The 25,808-nt window shown below is 41.6% G+C and overlaps 1 protein-coding gene and 1 long non-coding RNA gene across 2 annotated transcripts; one reads left to right on the top strand and one right to left on the bottom strand.

Moving 5' to 3' along the window:
• Nucleotides 1-6,847: 6,847 nt before the first annotated feature.
• On the bottom strand, nt 6,848-10,138 carry LOC138846067 (tripartite motif-containing protein 43-like). Its single transcript, XM_070060638.1, has 4 exons — nt 9,953-10,138; nt 9,254-9,276; nt 8,699-8,841; nt 6,848-7,341 (listed from the first exon to the last, which is right to left on the bottom strand). The coding sequence occupies exons 1-4, from the start codon at nt 10,136-10,138 to the stop codon at nt 6,848-6,850; spliced, it is 846 nt and encodes a 281-aa protein (XP_069916739.1).
• A 439-nt stretch (nt 10,139-10,577) lies between these two features.
• Nucleotides 10,578-24,843, top strand: LOC127484149 (uncharacterized). Its single transcript, XR_011390018.1, has 3 exons — nt 10,578-12,239; nt 15,601-15,703; nt 15,950-24,843. It is a non-coding gene; the product is annotated as an uncharacterized lncRNA (long non-coding RNA).
• The last annotated feature ends 965 nt before the right edge of the window (nt 24,844-25,808 follow it).

Genomic DNA, 25,808 nt, shown 5'->3' with positions numbered 1-25,808 from the left:
ATCCTCCCCTCTGGTGACTCCTGAGGCAGTGCATGGGCACAGTCTCCTGATATCCTGAGATGACTGTGACTTTGTTTTCAAGCCTGCCTTCTAGGGATTCTCTGCTAGAATACAGTAGCATACGGTTAACTCAGAAATGTGCTTTAGGTTTTAAGCCAACAGTGCTCACAGTTCTTGGTTGAGGCTCAGTGGGTGGCTTAGGGAACACTTGCTTTCCTTATAACTTTTGCTTATTTATTTTTATTTTTATTTAAAGACAGAGAGACAATTAGAGACAGACACACACACACACAGAGGCCGAGAGAGAGAGAGAGATGGAGATGGAGAGATCTTCTACCTTCTGGTTCACTTCCCAAATGCCTGCAGCAGCCAGGGCTGTGCCAGTCCATAGCCAGGAGCCTGGAACTCAGTCTGGGTCCTTATGTGAGTGGCAGACACCCAAGTTTTCAAGCCATTACCTGCTGCTTCCTCAACTGTGCATCAGCTGGAAGTTGCATCAGAAGTGGAGAAGTCAAGACTTGAACCAAGTACTCTGACATGGGATGTGGGTGTTCCAAGCACGATCTTAATTTCTGAAACAAATACCTGCCCCAGGGAATGCTTTCAAATCTGTCGCTGTCCCTTACTTTTTGCAAGACTGAATTGAAGGAAACAATTGCCCTTGATCTTCTTGGCACATCAAAAATATATTTCCCTCCACTTGCAGCTTACTCTAAATGTTCTGCTTATTTTTCACAAATATATTTTCTTTTTACTTGTATTAAATAAAATAATGATGAAACATCCCATATAAAAAAAGATATTCTTCCAGTTGAGTCCTGTACATAATCTGAAAGTTCATTATACTGTAGTCCATTGGCCTCTAGGTTTTTATTTTTAAAAAACATTTATTAATTTGCATAAGGCAAAGTTACGAGAGAGAGAGAGAAAAAGTCTACCACCTACTGGTTCACTCTCCAAACAGCAGCAATGGTCAGGGCTGGCTAGGTTGAAGCCAATAGCCTGGGACTCCACCCAATCCTCTCAGCTGGGTATCAGGGGTCCAAGAACTTGGGTATTATTTTGCTGCTTTCCCAGGTGCCTTAGCAGAGAGCTAGATCAGGAGTGGAGCAGTCCCTCGATCCAGCACTCATTGGGATACCAGCATTGTCAGTGGTGGCTTAACGCTTTGTTCTGCAATGCTAGCACCACCTTTGGCTTTTGAAGGAAAGGTAAGATAGCTAACAAAGTTAGTGGCAGGTATTTGGCCCTGTGGTTAACAATCTGGTTAAAACTTCTTGTCCTACAGTATGGTCCCTGTGTTGCATACTTGGCTTCTTACGCTTGATTCGAGCATCCCAATTATGTAGAAGGCAGTGCTGAAGGTTCAAGTAATTGGGTCTTTGCCACCCACTTAGGGGATGTGGATTTCATTTTCTGGCTCTTTGTTGCTGCCACAGTGGGGAAAATTGCAGGCACTTAAGGGTGTACTAGCTGATGGAAGCACTCCTTCTCTCTTTCCACCACTCAAATAAATAAATGAAAAAATTGGGGGAAATTCCATCTTACCATGGAAATTTTAGACAGTTAAAGTGAATTGAACACTATGAGAAACGGTGACTTGATCAGCCCTCACCCTGACTGTTGATGAGCAACTTGATATGTTATCCCTCTTAGTATTTTTTTTTTGTTTGTTCTACTTAATACTTTTGGTTGAATACTGTAATCAATACACAATTCTTCTTAAGTGCTGAAACTTAACTGAAAAATGATCGCTGTTAAATGTAAGAGTAGGAATAAGAGAGGGAAGAGATATGCAATTCAGGACATGCTCAAGCTGACTTACCTCAAATGGTAGAGTTAGAAACATACCGGGGGATTCCAATTCAATCCCATCAAGGTGGCATGTACCAATGCCATCTCACTAGTTCCAGTGATCAATTTCTGTTCACAATTGATCATAATGATAGGACTAAGAGCCAAAGGGATCACATAAACAAAACTAGTGTCTGCAAATACTAGCTGAAGAATAAAAAAGGGAGAGAATGATCCAACATGGGAAGTGAGATACACAGCAGACCCATAGAATGGCAGATGTCCTAAACAGCATTCTGGCCTCAGAATCACCCCTTAAGGCATGCGGATCCGGCTGAAAAGCCCATGAGACTATTTTAGTCATGGAAAGCCAAGACACTCTGGGGAAAAAAAAAAACCTAAATGAAAGATCTCTGTGAGTGAGATCCCAGTGGAAAGAATGGTTCATCAAAGAAGGAGGTACCTTTCTCTGAAGGGAGGAGAGAACTTCCACTTTGACCATGGCCTTGTCTAAATATGATCAGAATCAGTGAATTCAGGGGGCTTCCATAGCCTTGGCAGCTCATGACAAGAGCCTAGGTTGATTACTGATGCCATAAACAAGAGTGTCAATTTGTTAAGTCAACAACAGGAGTCACTGTGCACTTACTTCTCATGTAGGATCTTTGTCCTTAGTGTGCTGTACATTGAGATTTAATGCTATAACTAGTACTCAAACAGTGTTTTTCACTTTATGTTTCTGTGTGGGAGCAACTGTTGAAATCTTTACTTAATGTATGCTAAACTGATCTTCTGTATATAAAGAGAATTGAAAATGAATCTTGATGTGAATGGAAGGGGAGAGGGAGTGGGAAAGGGGAGGGTAGCGGGTGGGAGGGAAGTTGGGGGGGGAGCCATTGTAATCCATAAGCTGTACTTTGGAAATTTATATTCATTAAATAAAAGTTTGAAAGCAAAAAAAAAAAAATTATCCCATCTGTTAAATAAGTGTTACAGCAATCTACTTAGGGAGTAACCCAAAACTTAGGTGTTTGCTTGATTTTCTGAAAGACAGAAAAAACTGACAGAGAGAGAGAGAGAGAGAGAGAGAGAGAGAGAACAGTCAAATGTCCAAACAGGTCAGTTGTAACCGGCCAAATAAGGAAGCCCACTATGATTTCCTAAGAAAAGCAATCTGATGTTTACCAGGTGACATATTTTGTTATGCTGTTTTCCTGTTCCTGTGCAAGCTACATTACAGAAAACAACTGTTCTGCCATATTCAGCAAAGCTACTTGATTTATGAATTGCAAGTGAATGGCAGTTGCATCATTTAAGTAAATTTGTTGAAATCTGACCATTTGTGTTTTTATTTTTTGGCATGGGCATTTAGCTCAGTGATTAAGAATCTAGGCTGGCGCCATGGCTCACTTGGCTAATCTTCCACCTGCAGTGCTGGCACCCTGGGTTCTAGTCCCGGTTGGGATGTCGGGTACAAGTCCCAGTTGCTCCTCTTCCAGTCCAGCTCTCTGCTGTGGCCTGGGAAGGCAGAGGAGGATGGCCCAAGTGCTTGGGTCCCTGCACCTGCATGGGAGACCGGAAGGAAGTACCTGGCTCCTGGCTTCGGATTGGTGCAGCTCCGGCCGTGGCGGCCATTAGGTTCAGTAGCGGAGCAGCCAGGACTTGAACCAGCTCTCATATGGAATGCCGGCACTGCAGGCCACAGCTTTACCTACTTCTCCATAGCACTGAACCCAGGATAAACACTTTACTTGGACTGGGCAATCAGATTGTCAACAATCATTAGTGGGTTGCTGCATTATCTATACCATTTCAGCAGAGAGAGCATACCACACAGATAAGAGCACCCATGTTGGATATATAATCTCAAAGGGCTCAAATTACTCTTTTTTTAATAAGAAACTTTATTTATTAATCTGAGGGGCAGATTTACAAAGAGAGGGAGAGACAGAGGGAAAGGTATTCCATCCCCTGGTTTACTCCCCAAATGGCTGCAATGACCAGAGATGGGCTAATCCAAAGTCAGGAGTTTCTTCAAGGTTTTCCACATGGCTATATGAGATCAAGTACTTGGGCCATCTGCTACCATTTTTCCAGGCATTAGCAGAAAGTAGGATTGGGAGTGGAGCAGCTGGGACTTGAACCTGTGCCCATATGGGATGCTAGTGCCCCAGGTGGAAGTTTAATCTACTACACCACAGTGCCAGCACCTCAAACTACTCTTGTTAGTGGCTGATGCTTTGCTTAGCAGTTATCTCACTAAATAAAGTGCTTGCATGCCATATCACAGGATCTGTGTGGAAAGCCCAGCTCTGAACTCTGATTCTAGGTTCCTGCTAATGGTGACACTTAGAGGAAGTGGTGATATCTCTAGTAATGGAATTTATGCTGCCCACATAGGAGACCTAGAATGAATTCCTGGCTTTGTTTTTGGGCCCCTAGCCACTGTGGGCTTTGAGGAGTAAATCAGTTCATTACAGCACTCTCTATCTCTGGTAAATTTAAAAAACTAGACAGGCTCAATTTCTTCATGGTAACTATTGGATATAGGTGTTTTATATTTAAAGTATATAGACTGCAGAGCCGGTGCTGTGGCATAGCAGGTAAAGTGGCCACCTGCAGTGTTGGCATCCCATATGGGCTGATTAGAGTCCCCACTGCTCCATTTCTGATCCACCTCTCTGCTATGGCTTGGGAAAGGAGTAGAAGATGGCCCAAGACCTTGGGTCCCTGCACCCACATGGAAGACCCAGAAGAAGCTCCTAGCTCCTGGCTCCTGGCTTCAGATTGGCGCAGCTCTGGCTGTTGCAGCCATCTGGAGAGTGAACCAACAGATGGAAGACCACTCTGTCTCTCTGCCTCTGCCTCTAACTCTGCCCTTCAAATAAAATAAATAAATCTTTTAAAACATAAAGTATATAGAAGGCAGTTTTATGTAAGCTTCATGGTGTATCTAATAAATGTAAACTCTTTAAACTGTGACTAGGATTAGTGAATGATGAAATTGTGGCAAAGAAGATGTAAGTGACTTCTTCACAGCCATAGCTCACACTCATTCACATGAATGGCCAACAGCAATGTCTAACAAACTTTAGACATTTTTTTTTTTCATTGAAAAGAACTTACTATCTTTTGCACTATGTTCTGGTGGAAATGCATTGGTGAACATACACTGAAGGGTGACAACAGAACAATTAAAACAAAAAATCAATGAATTAGTGTTTGATCGGGTATTGGGATGACTATAGGAAATCATGTCTGCATTTCTTTTTTTTCCTTTTTTTAAAATTTTTTTAGAATTTTTTATTTAATAAATGTAAATTTCCAAATACAGTTAATGGATTACAATGGCTTCCCTCCCCCTCACACCCCTCCCATCTCCCGCTCCCTCTCCCATTCCATTCACATCAAGATTCATTTTCAATTATCTTTATATACAGAAGATCGATTTAGTATATATTAAGTAAAGATTTCATCAGTTTGCACCCACACAGAAACACAAAGTGTAAAATACTGTTTCAGTACTAGTTATAGCATTAGTTCACCTTGGACAACACACTAAGGACAGATCCCACATGAGAAGTACACAGTGACTCCTGTTGTTGACTTAACAATTTGACACTCTTGTTTATGGCATCAGTAATCTCCCTAGGCTCTAGTCATGAGTTGCCAAGGCTATGGAAGCCTTTTGAGTTCGCCCACTTCGATCTTATTCTGACAGGATCATAGTCAAAGTGGAAGTTCTCTCCTCCCTTCAGAGAAAGGTACCTCCTTCTTTGATGACCCGGTATTTCCACTGGGATCTCACTCGCAGAGATCTTCCATTTAGGTCTTCTTTTTTTTTTTTTTTTTCCAGGGTGTTTTGGCTTTCCATGCCTAAAATACTCTCATGGGCTCTTCAGCCATATCTGAATGGCTTGAGGGCTGATTCTGAGGCCAGAGTGCTATTTAGGACATCTGCCATTCTATGAGTCTGCTGTGTATCCTGCTTCCCATGATGGATTGTTCTCTCCCTTTTTTATTCTATCAGCTAGTATCAACAGACACTAGTCTTATTTGTGTGATCCCTTTGACTCTTAGACCTATCAGTGTGATCGATTATGAACTGAAATTGATCACTTGGACTAGTGAAATGACATTGGTACATGCCACCTCTTCTGTCCTTCCATCTCATCTGCCACGGGATGATTTAAAGTAATGTATGAGAATGTTGACTAACGCACACATTCACACTATTAGAGCCCTGGTACTCTTTGACTCCCCCAACATGTGAGAATACTTCAAAAACAATGAAGCATGGATCAAGATTTAAGGAAGCTCACTTATTTCAATAAGTTTACAAGTCAACCTCAATCTCTGAAATTTGAAACATTAACCGAAAATGACTCTCTTAAATAGCAAAACTCTTCTTTCAGATAAGATAATTATCTCATCCATTAGTTTTATCATTCAAGTATTTGATAATTCTCCTTACAATCTAACCATTATGCTACCTGCTGGAAATACTGCATTGACTACAGAACAGTCATTTCCTTCAAGTTTTGACTCATATACCATAAATGAAAAGTACTAGCTCTTTTGGGCAGGCTAAATTCTTTTGGCTCAGGGAGAATTCTCTCTAAAGGATGTGGGCTGCTTTTTCTACTGAGGGTGAACCAAGGAGCAATATTTATAGGACCAAGAAGACTTTAAATTGACATTGCACTGCAGGTAACCAGATCCGGTCCAGATGTGCAAATTGTGCTCCTGTAGAACTTACTTTGGAGTCACACATCCATGTGTATTTCAACCACTACAAGCTCAGAAAGCAGTAGGCAACCACAGCATATGTTCTGGATAATGAATAATAAAACATGATTTAATTAATAAAATTCAAACCATTGAATTTTGCATTCACATTGTCTTCATATTTAATAACATAAAATGAAGTTACAATTATAAAGTAGAAAAAAACTTAAAACAGTGAAGTATGATACTGTTTATTTCACTTGAGAAGGACTTCTTCAGATATGGTGATCTCAGGCATCCAGCCAGGTCCCAGAATGACCCCTGATCATGCACAGCCAGTGAAAAAAAGGGGCCTGACAGGGAAATTGAAGGAGCCGGCAGGGTACCTCCATATGAAGGAACTTTTAGCAACATTCACAAAACTCACACTTCCATTTTCAAAATCAAGAAACACACCAACTCTGCTCATAGGTTTCTCTACATAGTGAGGAAACATTGGGGAAGTGGTTAAGATTCTGTAATGATTATCCTCCTTCATACACAGAAGAAGAAATATGTCCTCAGATCCAATCAGTGTGCCCTTCTTCCTGATGCTGGAATCCTTGCAGACTCCTAGAGCCCAGTCCCAAGAGTCATTCACTTCCAGCTCCCAGTAATGTTTCCCAGAGGTGAAGTTCTGGTCTCCCCAGGCAGCAAAATAGTCAGAGATGTCATCAGAATGTGGAGATGTGTCTTGATTGTCCTGTCCAAACATTAACCTTCTCACATGGCCAAGGAGCATGACATAATTGGTTATTTCATTATCGAAGGAAATTTCCACTGTTGGAAAGAACATAATATTCCAGTCACAATCAGTCCTAAACTTTTCTTTGAGATAACAGAGTCTACCTAGAGAATTACAAGAAATGAAGATTAGTGGGATAACTCTGGAAATATAACAAATTAAAAAGCAACCAGTAGGGGCTGGCACTGTGGCACAATGAGTTAAAGCCCTGGCCTGTAGGGCAGCCATCCAATATGGGCACCTATTCAAGTCCTGGCTGCTCCACTTCCAATCCAACTCCCTGATAATGCACCTGGGAAGGCAGTGGAGGATGGCCCTGGTCCTTGGGCCCCTGCACCCACATGGGAGACCTGGAAGAAGCTCCTGTCTCCTGGCTTCAGATCTGCTCAGTTCTGGCCATTGTGGTCATTTAGGGAGTGAGCCAGTGGATGAAAAAGACCTCTCTCTCTCTCTCTCTCTCTCTCTAATTCTCTAACTCTTTCAAATAAATAAAATATATATATTTTTTAAAAAAGCAAGAAGTTGGGGCCAGCGCTGTGGCTAAATGGGTTAATGCCCTGGCCTGAAGCTCCAGCATCCAATATTTGTGCTGGTTTGAGAGCCGGCTGCTCCACTTCAGATCTGAGTTTCCTCTACCTCTTCTCAGGTGAAAACTAACATCTCAGACCTGAAAATGGCAATCACTTTATCACGGATTTTTTGATATGCCAGTTAAACAAGAAAATTTGTGTTTAAGAAAGTATAAATATAACTTCTGAGAAATGGACCCCACTGAGAGTTTTCTGCCTCACCTTGGTGCAGCTGCTCCAGTCTTCCTTCTTCTACTAAATAGCCCTCCAGCTTTAGGTGTGCTGTGGAGTTCTATGTATTACCTCATGAACCAACAACTTACTTTATTATGTTTGTCCCTAAAGGATTTTCTATGTTTATTTATGTTTATTCATGTATTTTTAAATTAATCTCATGTATGTTGCTAATTCAACTGCTGAGAAAATTGAAGGCAATATTTTTAAATATAAAATAATGGTCCTATTGACATAAGTAATGACATTGAAACTGAAATTCTTTGATTTACATTCCATTAGTTTGAGTTGATGACCAAGTGACATTGCCTATTATCATGTTCCATGGCTCAAGGAACCCTCTTTTGAGTTTCCTTTCCTCAAAAGATTTTTTTTGGTTAGGACTAATTAATGTTTACCATTATGCCAGCTTTCATTTTTTCTTCCAATATCATGAGAATTACACCACCAAATACAATTATAAATGCCTATTAATAGACTGTTTCCCTCTTTTATCCCCTGGATGAAAGATTAAGAGGCAAAGATTGCTCACAGATGACATTTTTTGAGAAGCATTGTATAGTAATCTCTCCAAAGAGCTGACACTCACCTTGGAAGTGCCTGAGCCTGTCTATCAGCCCAGTGACAGGTTGAGCCTTGAGCTCTGGGTTCACAGGCTGGGGCACAGGCTGCTGTAGTGACTCACACCTAGAAGAAAGAATAAGAAATTGATGTTTCACATACTCAATAATTCATCAGAATGTTTAATAAAACATTTAATCACAGAACTGAAAAGTCTACACCAAATCCGTTTTCTGATATTGTAGTGTAAAACCACACTGATGAACTGAGCTTGTGCCATTTTCAGGGAATCTTCACTTTCTTCCTTTTCCTACTTCCTTCATTTTCCAGCTGAAAAATCTACTCCCTGCATTATAGTATGGCTGTAAGTTGAAATCTAAAAGCATGGGTAGCTTTCTTCTAGAAACAGCTATACATATCCCTCTGCCACAGAAAGGCTTATTTTTGGCAAAGGAAATATATTCAGTAAAACAAACACAAAAGGTGGCGTATCTTTGCTAACACTGTCTTTACTTTGTTGGTAACAGCTTGGTCTCTCTCATAATTCTAATGGTGCCCTAATTTATATTGAGGATAAGCATACCTTGTTAACATGTCTCCCAAATCCTGCCAAGAGAAACAGAAAAGCTTAGATCTCATTAGAAGAGGGCTATTCTGCCTACCTATCCAGGCCTTGAGTCTGGCAAACTACCAACCGCAATCATCCCAACCACCCTCATAAATTTGTTTCCTTTTTCAAATACAAAGAAAATCCCCTCCCACTATATTGACACAATCAAGTTGTAATGAATTCAGACTCTGCAATGAGGAGAGAGAAATGCTGACTGCATTGCCCCAAATCCCCAGCCCCACAGCTTGTTTCCAAAGGGTAACATGCTTCATGTTAAAGGCAACTGCAACTAAGGACATTCAGACTGAAAGGGGAAATAATGACTTCTTCCAAATGTCTCTGAATTGCCCAACTGGAGGCTAATATGGCTTTTCTGGGAAAAATAATTCTTTATATCTCTAAAGAAATGACATACAAAAGGCAAATCTCAGAAGAAAATATTCCCGAGGGAATCTACTGTAACAATTTTGGATAGCGTGTTTGTTCACAGGGGGAACAGGAGTTATTGGGTGTCTATGTTATTTACACTTGAGATATTTCCCCACCTAAATAATACTGATTAATATATATACTATTTAGTGGGCACAGATACACATATGGTACTGAATAATGTAGTCAAAGATACGGGCTTGAGATAGTATAATTCTCCTCATGCATGTCCTCATTTCTTACCTGGAGCAGCTCCCCATCTGGTTGATGGTACATTTTCATCAGTTCTTTGCACATTTTTCTTAGCTGTTTCTTCTTTAGAATCATTTTGGCTTTGCTTTTCTTAAGCTGTTGGAAAATCTTATTCCATTCCTTTATAAGTGTCTGAGTGTGTCGTCTTTCATCTTCATGGGGAACTGGATGCAGCATTTTATAAGATGCCCTGATAATCTGTTTGTGCAGAGACACATACCACTGCAGGGACAAAGATTTCCCCAGTCACATAACCAGGACGACTTCATCTGTCTCCATTTGAAACTCATATTCACTTTTACACAAAACTTCTGCCAATAAGCTATGTACATAAGTTGATGTCCTTCACCTCTCATAGGCCATAAGTTCATTGATAATTTCTTTAAAATATATTCTCTCAGGTCTGATAGACTGTGTGCAAGTTGTTCAGATTTATCGTTTATCCATAAGTAATTATATGCAACATTCAGATCTCTGCACTAGTGAAAAAATCTTTAGGAGGAAGAGGTAGACACCTACATCTTCTATCAAGTGCCTGGGTTGAAATTCAAGCAAGTTACACTTTGGGCTCCAGCTTCCTGCTAATGACCACCTTGGGAGGCAGAAGGTAATGATCCAATTACTTTGGTTCCTGCCACCCATGTGGAGAATCCAGATTGAGTTTTGGGCTCCCAGTTTTGTCATAACCCAGGGAACTCCAGTTGTTGTCAGCATTTGAGGAGTGAACAAGGAATTGATGATCTCTGTATTTCAAATTAAAAAAATAAGTATATATTTTGAAGTTCTTTTTAATAATTTTTAAGTATGAAACCTTTCTACTGCATAGCTCCACCATTCTATCTGATCAGCAGGGTACTCACCACCAGATCATCATAAAATCTTCCCTGAGAAACTTTTAGCTCTTTGATGAATGTCCAAGTTTCTAACAGATCTGTCTCAGGTTGCCTCTGAGGCATACTCAATACTCACCATCCACTGGGTGATTATTCTGCTCTCCTCATTCAGATTTTTCTTGTTTTCTTGGATCTTTTCCCATAAGAGTCTCATTTTCTTTACCAGCTCCTCCTGTGAAAGAATTGAATTTGAACACCAGAGAAGCAAGCAGACTTGTATTTGGGACCCATAATAAGGGAGAAAATCAACTACTTTTAGAGAAAAGAACATTAGTGAAAGTAAAAGGATCATAATACCTCCCTTTTTGCCTTTGTAATTGTCAATGTTATATTTCAAACTACAGATGCACAAAATGTAATGCAAGTATGTTCACAAATAAGTTGATAAAAAAAGCAATGTTAATATTTAATATGGCATCTTACATCAGAATTTGGATCTACTAATGCTTTTCCCCTGTTATTCCGAAGCATATGATCCTATTTATTTCAGGAGGATTCGTAAATACTATTGAATCTTTTGGAACTTGCTTTAGTAGCCTAATACTCTTCTCTGATCTTGACTTCTTTTCACTGCCTTGACCATTGTGTTTTACCAAAATATTATAATGACAATTGAGTGTCTGTCCCCCAGCTGACTCTAGCAACAATATTCAATTTAAAAAAAAATTTTTTAAGAGGCAATGAGGGATAAAGAGTATTCCTGTTCACTGCTTCAAAGCCTAGATCTCCAACACAGATAGGCATAAGTGTGACAGAAGCTAGAAGCCAGGAATTCCATCCATGTTGCCACTTGGGTTAGAGGGACCCCACTAATTGAGCCTTTACTGCTGCTTCCCATGGTCATATTAGCAGAATGCTGGAATTAAGAGACAGCGCAAGGTATTGAATCAGGTACTCAAATATGGGATGTGGGTGTCTTAACCATGAGGCTAAATATCCATCTGTAAACACATTTTTATTTTGATTTCTTTGTTGTTATCTAGAACAGAACCTGGCATTCAGAGAAGAGTGAGTTAATCCTCGTCACGAACTTCATTTTCATTACGAGTTGAGCCTGCCATCCTCCAGCACTCAAAGTGCTCCCAGAAGCATCACTTACCCTGTAGTCCTCAGCAGCCACGCTAATGGAGCGGTGCCTGTGAGCCTCATGCTCGGGGGAATCAGAGCAGTGCACACAGAGCAGGCTCTGGTTCTCTTCACAGAATATCTTCTTCATCTTCTTATGTGTCCCACACATGCCCTCCTCAGAGTCGAAGAACTGCTGGAGACTAGCTTGTCTGGCAATGGAAACTAGGTTCTTCAAATGAATATTGGTTTTGAAATCTTCCCGTCGTGAAGGTTCCCTGCATACTGGACAGCGGGCAGGAATTTGGGCTTCTTCCCAGGTAAGGCAGACACAGGGCCTACAAAAGCTGTGCCCACAGCTGATGGTGACCGGGTCCATCATGAAGTTTAGGCAGATGAAGCAAGAGAGTTCTTTTTGTAAGATGTGTGGGAAGCCTGAGTCCATTTTCCTAAGGGAAATGAATTCAAAGTTTATTCTACTTTGTTACACAGAGACCAAAGGAAAATCTGAAACAGGTGCTTGTTCAGTCATTAGTTTGTGTGATGTCAAAGGGTTTGAATTTTGCATGGGGAAGAGCGAAACTTGATATACAGAGAGCTCTCAGGTCTGATTTTGCCTAAGAGTAGGCACCATACATCCTACCCTTGTCTCTCAGATTAAAAAGAAATTCCGTTTTGTTGAGGTGGACTTTCATCCAAATGTTCTGAGCTTGAGACTTTGACCCAATTCTGACTTATAGAGTGGTCTCTGCATGCTCTGAAAGTCAATTATAGGGGCTGGCACAGTCCAGCTGTTGCAGCCAACCGGGGAGTGAACCAGCAGATGGAAGACCACTTTTTCTTTCTCTCTTTCTCTGTAACTCTGACTTTCAAATAAATAAATAAAAATCTAGAAGGAAGGAAGGAAGGAAAGAAAGAGAGAGAAAGAGAGAGAGAAAGAAAAAGAAAGAGAAAAAGAGAAAGGAAGGAAGGAAGGAAGGAAGGAAGGAAGGAAGGAAGGAAGGAAGGAAAGAGTTACAGAGAGAGGTAGAACTATAAAGAGAGAGGTCTTCCATCTGCTGGTTCACTACCCAAATAACCACAATAGCTACAGCTGAGCTGATCTGAAGCTAGGAGCCAGAAGCTTTTTCTGGGTCTCCCACATGGGTTCCAGGGCTCAAGGATTTGGGCCATCTTCTGCTGCTTTCCCAGGCCATAGCAGAGAGCTGGATTGAAGGTGGAGCAGCAAAGACTTGAACCGGCACCCATAAGGATTGCTGGTGCTGCAGACCAGAGCATTAACCCACTGTGCTACAGTACCAGCCCCATAGCTATATTTCTAAGTTTGTAAAACTAATACCAAGCACCACTTCACAGTACTAAATCTATTATCACAATGAGCACCAGAAAATAGACCGTGGTTTTAACTATGTATTTTCCTAATATGTGGTCCTTCAGAGAGAGGGGGAGAGATCTTCCATCTGCTGGTTTACTCCCCAAATGGCTATAATGGCCAGGACTAAGCCAGGTGGAAGCCAGGAGCTTTCTCCAAGTCTGCCATGTGGATAGTTGGAGCCTGAAAATCAGGGCAATCTTCCACTGCTTTACCCAGGTCATTAGCAGGAAGCTAGACCAGAAATGGAGCATCCTGGAAACAAATTGGCTCCCCTATGGGAGGCAGCAGCTTTACCTGCTATGCCGCAATGTTGGCCCCTGGGTCCTCATATTGGTACCAGTAAGTAAAATCAGGAGTCTTCTAATCACAGGTCAATGATCTGAGAAGTGTCTATTTAGGTCATGATGTCACTGTGAACATTATAAATTTACATCACCTTGGTGGTTTAGACAATCATTCCACATGGCCTATTGATGCAATCAAGGAATAAGGTAAACATGAGATGCAGGAAGCTGCTGCCAGGGTAAGACAGCAGGCTGTTTTCCAGTGCAGTTTTCATTTATGCACAGAAGGAGCACTCAGCATAATAATGGTAGAAAGTATAGTATGGTACATAAGCCTGGAACTGTGATTTGTTATCCTTATCATATGTTATTGTACATAATGACCTGTACTTTCATATAGTGTTTCTTTACACCAACTACATCACATACACAAGTGATGTGTTTTGATAGAATGTGAAGATGTCTGCAGTGGGTAAACCAGGTGACAGGAACTTTCAGCTGCTTCATAATCTGAAGGCATCATAATGTATGTGGCTCTCATTGACTGGAATATGGTTATGCTGCACATGACTGTTAATGTTCCTTTCATTTCTAATACTTTTCATGGTCACCACTGTTACTATTCTGCACAGCCAGTCAATTTCTGGATTCTTTAAGTCATAAAACTGAAAATTTGAGGCCAGCATTGTGGGTGTAGTAGGTTGAGTACTGCTTGCAACCCGGGTACCCCATATTGGAGTCCCGACTGGAGTTATCAGACTGCTTCCAACACAGCTCCCTGTTAGTGAATCTCAAAAGCAGCAGAAAATGGCCCAAGCACTTGGACCCCTGCTACCAATGTGGGAGACCCAGATAGAACTGGGCTCCTGGCTTCATCCTGGGTCAGCCCTGCTCCAGAGGCCATTTGGCAAATGAACTAATGGATGGAGGTATCACTCTATCTCTCATTCTCTGTCACTCTGCATTTTGAATAAATAAGAAATTTCTTATAAAATATCATTTTCTTCAAAATCAATAATACTTTCATCAAATGATTTAATATATTTTAGGTATTTTTTTTGACAGGCAGAGTGGACAGTGAGAGAGAGAGACAGAGAGAAAGGTCTTCCTTTTGCCGTTGGTTCACCCTCCAATGGCCGCTGCTGCCGACGTGCTGCGGCCGGTACACCGCACTGATCCGAAGGCAGCAGCCAGGTGCTTCTCCTGGTCTCCCATGTGGGTGCAGGGCCCAAGCACTTGGGCCATCTTCCTCTGCACTGCCGGGCCATAGCAGAGAGCTGGCCTGGAAGAGGGGCAACCAGGACAGAATCCGGCTAGAATACAACATATATCTAGAAAATAGAACCAACTAATTTCAATAAAAATGAAGGCTCTGCAGCAAACAAGAATTTACACATTGGGCTAGCACTGTGTTACATTGGGTTAAGCTACTTCCTGGGACACCAGCATCCCATATGAGTGATGGTTCAGTTCTTGCGTGCTCCACTTCCAATACAGCTCCCTGCTAATATGTCTGGGAAAGTAGCAGAGGATGCGCCAAGTACTTGGGCCCCTGCTACCTATGTGGGAGACCCAGGTGGAGTCCAGTTTCCTGGCTTCCATGAGGCCTGCCTTAGGACATTGTTGCCATTTTGAGAGAGAACCAAAGATGGAAGTGTCTTTTATTTGCTCTCTCAGTAGTTCTGTCTTTCAAATAAATAAACACATATTTTTTAAAACTTACATGCATCTGACAACAACTTTCTGAGCTGTAATACACAGAAACACCTAAGTACTGCAGTGATAGAATTTAATCACCTCTCTAACTCCAAAACATAGACCAAGACAAGATTTTTAAGAAGGAGAGGAGCGGTGAGAATTGGAATCATTTTCCTAAATAAGAAAATAGCATAATTTCATAGGAATACATTCAGTGTGCTGAGAAATTGAAATTTGGAAATTTTTTTGTTTTGTTTTGGGAAAGTAACAGGGCTGTGGACTCACCCAAGGACTCTTTCTGTGATCCCCAACTTCTTCTTGTAGAAGTAAGGACATGAAGTCTGCTCAGGGCTCTCCAGGTGGTGGTGGCAGCTTTCACAAGTCTCCAGAGCTACTTCCAAAGCCACCCTGTCTGTTCTGTGGAAATGTGAGTTTAGCTCCTTGTGGGTCTTTATGTAGTCTCAGAAAACCACACCCAATTAATCCCATTAGTTTTGTTTCCATTACAATGGATAAATAGATTTCTTTGACAGGATAAAAAGATTGGTTTAACAGTTTCCCTAATTTCCATAAACAAACATCAATAAGCCTCATCCCATCAACAGTGATTCAACATTATACTCCAAAACACTAATTTTATATTTGAATTTTTTATAAATTTTTTTTATAAAAGTGTACAAAAGAGGGGCCAGCTGTGTCATAGTGAGTAAAGGCGCTGCCTGCAGTCCCAGTTGCTCTACTTCTGATCCAGCTCTTTGCTATGGCCTGAGAAAGCAGTAGAAGATGACCCAAGTCCTCAGGCCCCTGAACCTGTGTGGGAGACCCAAAAGAAGCTCCTGGTTCCTGGCTCCTGGCTTTGGATCACCGCCATTCTGGCCATTGCTGCCAATTGGGGAATGAACCAGCGGATTGTAGACCTTTCTCACTCTCTCTGCATCTCCTCTCTCTGTGTAGCTCATACTTTCAAATAAATAAAGAAATCTTTAATAAAAGTGTACAAAAGAGGATGTTGTTAATATAATACACTAATGAAAGTCACATGGCCGGCGCCGTGGCTCACTAGGCTAATCCTCCGCCTAGCGGCGCCGGCACTCCGGGTTCTAGTCCCGGTCGGGGCGCCGGATTCTGTCCCGGTTGCCCCTCTTCCAGGCCAGCCCTCTGCTGTGGCCAGGGAGTGCAGTGGAGGATGGCCCAGGTGCTTGGGCCCTGCACCCCATGGGAGACCAGGAAAAGCACCTGACTCCTGGCTCCTGCCATCGGATCAGCGCGGTGTGCCGGCCGCAGCGCGCCGGCCGCGGCGGCCATTGGAGGGTGAACCAACGGCAAAGGAAGACCTTTCTCTCTGTCTCTCTCTCTCTCACTGTCCACTCTGCCTGTCAAAAAAAAAAAAAAATAAATAAAATAAAATAAAAAAAAAAAAAAAAAAAAAAAAAAAAAGAAAGTCAGAAAATTTAGAATACTTTAGCCTGAGAGTGGCTTTAATTCTATTCTTTCATGTTGATACTTGTCAGTTATTGATTTATTTTTTGTACTGACAACACCCTTGTCCTTCAACACAGAATGATAATCCTGCACCCCACATTCTAGACTAAGCCTCCAAGGCCTCACAGCTAGGTAAGAAGCTAGAGTCTCTGCCTGGCACTACCAAAGAGTCTCAGAGAGTACAGGAGAGAAAATCCAAGAAGTGCAACTCAGGGACTCCTTGGATCAACATAACTGAAACTTCATTGTAGCAAAACAGAAATACCTTAGAAAAATGTGAGAAAGATATAATTTTAAATATTTATTTATTTGAAAGTCAGAGTTACACAAAGAGAGGAGAGGCAGAGAGAGAGAGAGAGAGAGAGAGAGGTCTGACCTCAGAATCAGGTCTTAAAGTATTCAGATCTGGCTAAAAAGCCCATCAGAGTTTTTCAGGCACGGAAAGCCAAGACACTATGGCAAAAAAAAAAAAAATGACTTAATTGGAAGATCCTTGTGAGTGAGATCCCAGCGGAAAGAATGGGCCATCAAATAAGGCAGTACCTTTCTCTTCAGGGAGGAGAGGACTTCCATATTGAATATGGCCTCGTCTAAACAAGATCGGAGTTGATGAACAGGCTTCCATAGCCTTGGCAGCTAATAATATATAGTTTTTCGATAGGAAACAAGGATAGCTTACTGTCTCTGTTTTCAAAGCCTTTTATGCTAACTTCTAGTGCTGTATAGAGAAATAACCATCAACACTTTCCCAGAGGAAAAACAATGCTGGGGTCTACAGAGATAGTTCTGGTAGATGAGATTAAGGTGAGCAGAAGGCTGCAATTTTGAGTTTCAGCTTTCTTTGGGCTAGTCAATTGTGATCCTTGCCACTGTCCAGTTAAAATAAGATAGGACTGCTTGAGAGCAATGTTCTCAAAAGTCCTTGATCTATTATCTTTTCCAGTAAACCTGTAACTTTGAGACCCTTAAACTAAACTTTGGTAAGAATTCTGGGTGGGTGGGTGGTAGAAGTCAACAATGCACAAGACCCCAAGTGTCTGGTATGGAAATTACATTTTTCTCAGCTCTTGCTCATGCTTTCACTCAAGATATCCATAGCCCTCCTTTGAGATTGCTCTTTAAGGAATACCTCATCTTCAGCACCAACCACTAAGAGCAGTCCAGAGGAAAAGGTGCCCCTCTTCAGCCTCTAGGGCTCCTTCTACTTTGGATGGTGTCTTGTAAAACTTCTTTTTTTATACTGAGTGATGGAAAAGCTGATTCGGCAGTACGTATCCAAGATGATTTTAAGATGTACAAACAATAACTTTAAAAATTACATCAAAGTAGAAAGAGTGGTGTGGAAACATCAGTCTCAAATTGCCACTGCCACATCCTTTCCTGACAGCCAGGTTATTGGAAGTCTCGGTAACAGCAGCTGCCCTAGATGGCTACAGAAATGCTCAGGGGCTCCATGGCTTTAAGTTCTCTTCAGATTGACAAAGGCAAACATGAGAGAGGCCCTCGAGTCTCCAGAGACTCCTACAACAGTGCCATTCACATTTCCCCCACTTCCATCCCAAATCATCAGAAGAGGGGCTCCAGGTCTGCAGAGCCTGGCTGAGTACCAAGACGTTCCCTTAGGCAAGTGCAGTGTGAGCTCAGGGATATGACCTAGGATGATGCAGAAGGGATGGGGGACAAAGTTAGGCAGGAATTTAGAGGCACTTCTAGTGATCCTTGAAAGTTAGCATTGGACCTGACTTTCACCCTGGGACCAGGCAAGCATCTATCACTTCCTGTTGGAGGGAAAGGGAGAAGTCAGAGGCAAGAACCTCCTAAAGAGTAGAGTCTGTGTCCTGGAATCCTTTGAAGTCAAGTGGCCACATCCTTTAACTCCAGGTTCAAGCAAGTAGGGAAGAGGGCACTACACAGCGTGTACCTCCTGCAGGGAGGCCAAGTTCACCATTTTGCCTGCCAGTGTCCTTTTCAAACCCCCAGAATTGCTTTCAATTTTTGTTCTTCACCCATAGAAAATTTTAATTTAAAATAAAACTATATCAAGGCCATGGAACCACAGTTTTTAAGGCAGAAATTAATCTATGACTCAGGAGAAGTCTAGTGATTCTGACTGAAGACAGCAAAAACAGGATAATTTGTGTCAGAGAGCATGGGAGGAATTTGAGGGACTACATTGTATAAAATGATAATCTGTTTTTTAAAAGATTTATTTTTTATTAATTTGAAATACAGAGTTACAGAGAGAGAGAGAGAGAGAGATCTTCAATCCACTGTTTCACTTTTCAAATAGTGCAACAGCCGGGGCTATGTCAGCCCAAAGCCAGGAACCTGGAGTTTCTTCAGGGTCTCCCACATGGGTAGAGGGGCCCAAGCACTTGGACCATCCTCTGCTGTTTCCCCAGGCACATTAGCAGGGAGCTGGATTGGAAGTAGAGCAGCTGGGTCTTGAACCAGTGCCCATCTGTGATGCTAGCCTCACAGCTGGAGGGTTAACCTGCTATGCCACAGTGCAAACCCTCAACAGTGGTAATCTTAAGTCATGCATCACTAGATTTGCTAAAAAGCTCAATAATCAATCTTTGCAGTATGGGGTGATTATTACACCTGAGGTCAAATTTTGGAAGGAAGAGACAGAGGCTTCACTACACAGTGATTGATTTGATTAATGCTCATTTAATCCTCCCTAAGTATTAATATAAGTATTAATGGTTCTAGGTAACTTTAAGTACAGAATTGGAAATAAATTATTTTTTAAAATTTTTTTTTAAGGGAAAGGGTTTATTGGGGAACACCCTACAGACCCGAGTGAAGGAGCAGTGAAAGAAAAAGAGAGAAAGAATATAAGAGAGAAACAGAGAGGAGAGGAGCTAGCAAGGAGAGAAGATAGAGCAGAGAAGAGGAGAGCAGAGCCAAGAGAGCTCATGTTCAGGAACAGGCCCTTTTAAAACTTCCCCTGAGGGCGGGCAGGGAAGCAGGAGCAGGGAATCCCCTTAGGATGGGGGTGGAGCCTGGCTCAGGTAGCTGGGCCATGTGGCCACCTGGCTAAAACTGCCCCTTTTGTTTTTTATAAAGCAGGGTTTGTATGGGATTACATTAGTCCCAAAAGTCCAGGAGGGGTAGAGGGACGATGATCTGTCTTTAGAGCTACTTCCTACTGACACGGGGCAATGAAGTACTCTTCGCTGGCAAGGGGCGATGTCTCAAGCTGCTGTCTCCTGGGTGGGGAGCTGAGTATATCCTTGTAGCAACATTTGGTTGACCGCCTGGTTGCTGAAGGCCTTCGTTTGTTCCATTATAACCTGCTGTAAGCACTTAGACACTGTAGTATAAAAGACATGGTGAGACTTTTAATTAACTAGGTAATGAGAGGATTTTATAGAGAGGAAATGGGGGTGGGGTGTCTCTGGACCCTTATGGGGACAGGATGTGCTTTCAGCTGATTCCAGCCAAGACTGGGAGAAAGGCCACTTAACTTTTGTAGGTAGTGGGGTTTGTAGAGAAATTCTGAACAATCATACAACATTAAGTGGGGAAGAGGACCATCAGTACACACAGGTTGGGAGTAGAGCCATTGGCGGTAGAGTAGAGGCTATGGTTACAAAGGAATGAGGCCCAAGTGGGCTAGATACAGAGGACAGAGTTGTTATTAGAAAACCTAAGAAAGGTGCTAAGCTACAAATAAGTTTTCTGATTGAGAGGCAAATAGAACCTGACAGAAGGGGCTTAATAATAGTCAGGTGGGCTTTAGGCCTTGTAAATTATAAGCCTCAGACTCATCTGTCTCTTCATATAGCCTACAACCTAGGGGAGGTGTGAGCCTCCTTGGGAAGGCACCCTGTTGACTTCCATTCCCTAGCTGGCCTGGGAGAAGAGCTGGCCAGGTAAATGCATGTGGCTTCTCTAACAGGAAATTTACAGTTCTGCTTGCAATGTTACTGACCCTACTTGGCCGTCCCCTCAGCTGCAGTGGTCACCTTGGAAGCTGGACTGAGTGAAGGGCTTTTCAGCTTAGAGCCAATAAGATCCGTGGCTCTGACCTGAAGTCCTTCGACTCCAGGGCAGGTCCATTTCCAGTGATGCAACTCTTGACAGAGCTGCCAGGGATCTTCACAAGCTGACTTCTGCTGAAGCCCAGGCTTTCTACAGTGGAAACCACTGCAGTTGACTGGCCTGTTGGGTCTCCTTGAGGGCAGATCACTGTACAGAGCAGCCATTAATAGGCTGCCACCCATTGCTTCTGATGCCTAGCTTTCTTTTCCTCCTGGGTTTTTTTAAAGCAGACCAGAGGATGCAAGTCAAGGGGGTGCTCAAGTCCCATCTCTAATCTTGGTGGCCTAAACTAGAAGCCTATAGTCACAGGCATGTTCTGTAGTAGTTTATGTTGAGGCAGACAATGCCCATGAGGAAAACTATATTCTCACTTTAAAACTTTCTTTCCCTTTGTTCTGAAAGGGAGGCTTTCCTGTTTCTGTTTACCTCACTGATGGTGAAGTAAATCTAGCTAAGAAATTATAATTTAAGCTCTTATTTTGGCTATGCTATTACAGAAAAATGTTAGCCATCTCTTTTATAAGATCTAAAATCAAATTTTGAATCTTGGAGATTCCTTCATAATACAAATAGTTTCCTACCTCGAAGAGAATAGAGAAATGAGAGAACAAGTCGGGCTTAGAATAGAGAAATGGGGTTGCCAGTCCCAGATCGCTTACTGACAATAGCAATAGCACATCAAAACTTAGAAAGCAGTGTCAACCATTAGATAACAACTTAAGAAAACATTTACCAGAAGGTCCAATGCCTTCCATAAATATTAAGAATACATATATTTGGAAACATCTCTTAAATATCTAACATGGTGTAGCTTATTTAACCAGCAAATTTCAGCACAAGCATATAAAATGTTTCTAGTTTTTTCTACCAACACATTTAAAACATATGATACAGAGATTCAGGTCACACGAATTAAAATGTATCTTTGATTAATTTTAACAGCTTAAATTTATGGGCAATCTTTTATCTATAAGCCAATTAAAATAAAACTCTTAAATTTTCCCATGTAGACATACAGTATGTATACACATGTAACATAATATACCAATATAGCAGTTTTAATAGTTTTTTTTTTGTTTTGTTTTGACAGAGTGGACAGCAAGAGAAACAGAGACAGCAAGAGAGACAGAGACAGAGAGAAAATAGTTTTTTTTTTTAAATTAACTCCTGTTTGTAAATTACCAATTGATTTGAATTACTTTTGTTTTTAGTAACCTCAGTTAACCATACTTTCTCTCAGTTGGTACCTTTAATACATTACTGGCTTCATCTGTTTACAGAGCCATCCCAAAGTACTCAATACAATAGATGTGGCTGGAAAAAGTTCATCAGAACCTATAGGACAGCTAAACACAGAACCAACAATGCTTTAGTTTTATGAGCAACAAATCTGATATACCAAACTGTGGATGACAAAAGACTTTAAGTTGCCACATTTAAAATTATAAACTCATTAACCAACAAGAGGTATTTGCTTACTGCACACAGTATTTCTGAAAGCACCTGTAGGATTTTACAAAGCACGTAACTCTTTTAGGCCTCTGGGGGCTTTCTCATTAAGATAACCATTATGTCTAGTAACACAAGATTATTAGACTTTTTAATTCTCAGACGTTTGTATTAGTGCCATTTTATATTATAGAAACTTAAAATTTAGCACCACTTCACATCTTGACAGTACTTCTAATATAATCCAAATAGCCTGATTAGTTGGTGTCTCTACAAGATGAGAGACATAGGTCCTTCGATTTTTTCAGTTGGGCCCAAACTGGAAAAACTTAAGTCCAAAATTTACTGGAAATTTCAGAGTCCAAATTCTTTGGAACTTTGATTTTTGATTTTTTGAATGCCTGTCAAGAATGTCAAGAAGGCTCAAAATACAAAATATCTGGTTGAAATGAGATTTAACATCATGACATATAGACCAAATTTGATCACTGTTACAAGGTAATTATTTGAATGTTTGAAAATAAGCACATATTTAAATAGCCCATAGCTTTTAATAAAAACTCAGCTGTTTTAAAGCAATTAGAATTTAACAGACATCAAGAACATAATAGATTACTTTAACACATTGCTTTAACAGAGGATCAGATTTAATTCTATGTCAAAGAGAAATAGATTAGTATACTTGTGTGTTTTCCATCTGCCAATGTCCTTGATTTACATTTTGAGATAAACTGTTAAAAATCTTCAAATTAGGATTAAGGTAACGCATCAAATTTTAGCCTGAGTTACTTTAAACGGTGTTGAACTATTTTCATAGACAGTTTATGAACTAACCCAAATAGTTTTATAGAATATAACATGTTGAGTATATAGAAGTTCACATTTAGACACATTTATTTTATTCCTCTTTACCCAATTTAAATTAGCAGTTACATCTAAATGAATTATGATGCTGATATTATATTATATCTCTATCTGAATTTAATTTAAATTAAAATTGCATTCATCTAAAACAAGTGCTAATTACCCATTGCTGTTTCATTGAGTACTGATTACCCAGAAACCTGTTAAAATAAATTGCAAAATAAGTTCAGCATTTTACAAAGCAATAGTTTCAAAGGTAGTGATCTTAGATTCAAAGAAAAATTAGTTACAGTGGGCCAGGTCCATGCAGGAAAGTTGATTTTCCTGTCTGGCTTGTTAAAACAAAAGAGCCCTCAGAAGGGTGGGATACCTAATTTGTTTCTCAATAAGCAGGGAGCCCAAAAGGCTGGGACTACCATTCCCTTGCTATTCTTATGGTAAGACTGGGACAAGAGAGGGACAAAAGACCAGTTGGAAACCATGGAAAACGCCATTCCCAAACCAATAAGACAGAGATGGTAGACTTTGGGCCCCGACTGGTTCTGAGATAAAGAATTCCTAGGTGGGAGGGGGAGATACAGTGAGAGTGGGGGTAGCAGCTAGGGAGGAAGTACATGCGGGCATGAGAATGGCTTTGAGGAATAGTTGAGCAAGGGATTTCAGATAGGACAGAAGAGGTTGACACCGCCCCCTGGAATTCGGCAGGAGGGGAAGGTGAGGACCCATCTGCCGCATGGGAGACAATGGCACTGGAACTTCAGCGGCTGAGCCGGTGCCTGTAGATTGGAGCGATAAGGGGGAGGTTGATCTGCAGGATCAAAGGAGGCTGTGGTAGTGGCGGGAACAGGATGGGGCAGAAGAAAGGATTTTTTGCTCAGGCTTCTGCCCCCTAGTGCGAATCTTGGAGACCAGAAGGACTTGAGTGGGAGAGCAAGAAGTACACAGGGAAGGTTTAGTTTGAAGATAGGAAAAGACTTGAACGTATGGAATCTCCTTCCATTTTCCCGAACGCTCACAGAAGTGATAAAGATGTTATCAGGGTCAAACTATTCCGACTTCTGATCCCTCAGGGCCAAATGTGCCACCACGGAGGGGCCGCTTTTGAGGGCTGGGGCCAATTTGAGAGGGACCATCAGACGGAATGCGGTTAGAGAAAAGTTCCCATTGCGACCTGTAGAGTCAGATCCGTGGACTGCAAGCGTCCTTGCATCCCGGCTGTCTGACTAGCGAGATAACATGGGAGCAGAAGGTGGGGTCATCACCCAAGCGCCCGCTGGAGCCCAGGGCCTCACCTGTAAAGAGGCGAACAGAGATGGAGTCGTCACTCGCACCCACTGGACACAGTGTCCGTAGAGGCTAAAGGCCTTAAGTAGGAGTTGTGGTGTCTAGCACTACGACCTTAGACTTGAGTAGAAAAGCCTCAGACGAATGTAGATGAGAGTAAACCACAACTCAGTAGACAAGTAGAGTCGCCATGAGAGTTTCCCGTTCCATGCCTTACCTCAAAATTTGGAAGGCCGATGTGTGGATGGAGATCGCAGAGCGTTCGGTGGCTTGGAAAGAGTTCTGGAGGTGTGCTTTGTGACTGGCAGAAATCCAGGACCCCAGAGCACTGGGGGACACTGGATTACCAATATGAGGCTATCCGAGTCACGGCACCAATGTTTTATATTAATGTCAGCCGTCGCAAAACACACCGGACACCGGAGTAAGGGAAAGGGTTTATTGGGGAACACCCTTTTTTATTTATTTATTTATTTATTTAATGAATATAAGTTTCCAAAGTACGAATAATGGATTACAATGGCTTCCCCCCCATACCGTCCCTCCCACCCACAACCCTCCCCTTTCCCACTCCCTCTCCCCTTCCATTCACATCAAGATTCATTTTCGATTATCTTAATATACAGAAGATCAGCTTAATATACATTAAGTAAGGATTTCAACAGTTTGCTCCCACACAGAAACATAAAGTGAAAAATAATAGATGATTTTTTTTTAATGATGATGAAATCAGATCAGACCTATTGTCATGTTTAATCCCAGTGAGAGTCAAGTTGGGAGTTGATAGTTTCTTTTCTTTTCTTTTTTTTTTTTTTTTTTTTTTTTTACAGAGGATCAGTTTAGTATGCATTAAGTAAAGATTTCAACAGTTTGCACCCCCATAGAAACACAAAGTGAAATATACTGTTTGAGTACTCATTATAGCATTAAATTTCAATGCAGAGCACATTAAGGACAGAGATCCTACATGAGGAGTAAGTGCACATGAGAGTAAACCACAACTCAGTAGACAAGTAGAGTCGCTTTACCAATTGACTTTACCAATTGACACTCCTGTCTATGGCATCAGTAATCTCCCTATGCTCCCTATACTCCACCGGAGTAAGGGAAAGGGTTTATTGGGGAACACCCTTTTTTTGACAGGTAGAATTATAGACATAGAGAGAGACAGAGAGGGCAGAGAGAAAGGTCTTCTTTCCATTGGTTCACTCCCCAAATGGCCACCATGGCTGGCGCTGCACTGATCCGAAACCAGGAGCCAGGTGCCTCCTCCTGGTCTCCCATGTGGGTGCAGGGGCCCAAGCACTTGGGCCATTCTCCACTGCCTTCCGGGGCCACAGCAGAGAACTATACCGGAAGAGGAGCAACCGGGACCAGAACCCAGCACCTATATGGGATGCTGG

The sequence above is a fragment of the Oryctolagus cuniculus genome, chromosome 1, assembly GCF_964237555.1.
Source record: "Oryctolagus cuniculus chromosome 1, mOryCun1.1, whole genome shotgun sequence".
NCBI classification, from domain to species: domain Eukaryota; kingdom Metazoa; phylum Chordata; class Mammalia; order Lagomorpha; family Leporidae; genus Oryctolagus; species Oryctolagus cuniculus.
Note: the sequence above shows the minus strand (reverse complement) of the source record. Positions and strands in the feature narration are given on the sequence as shown.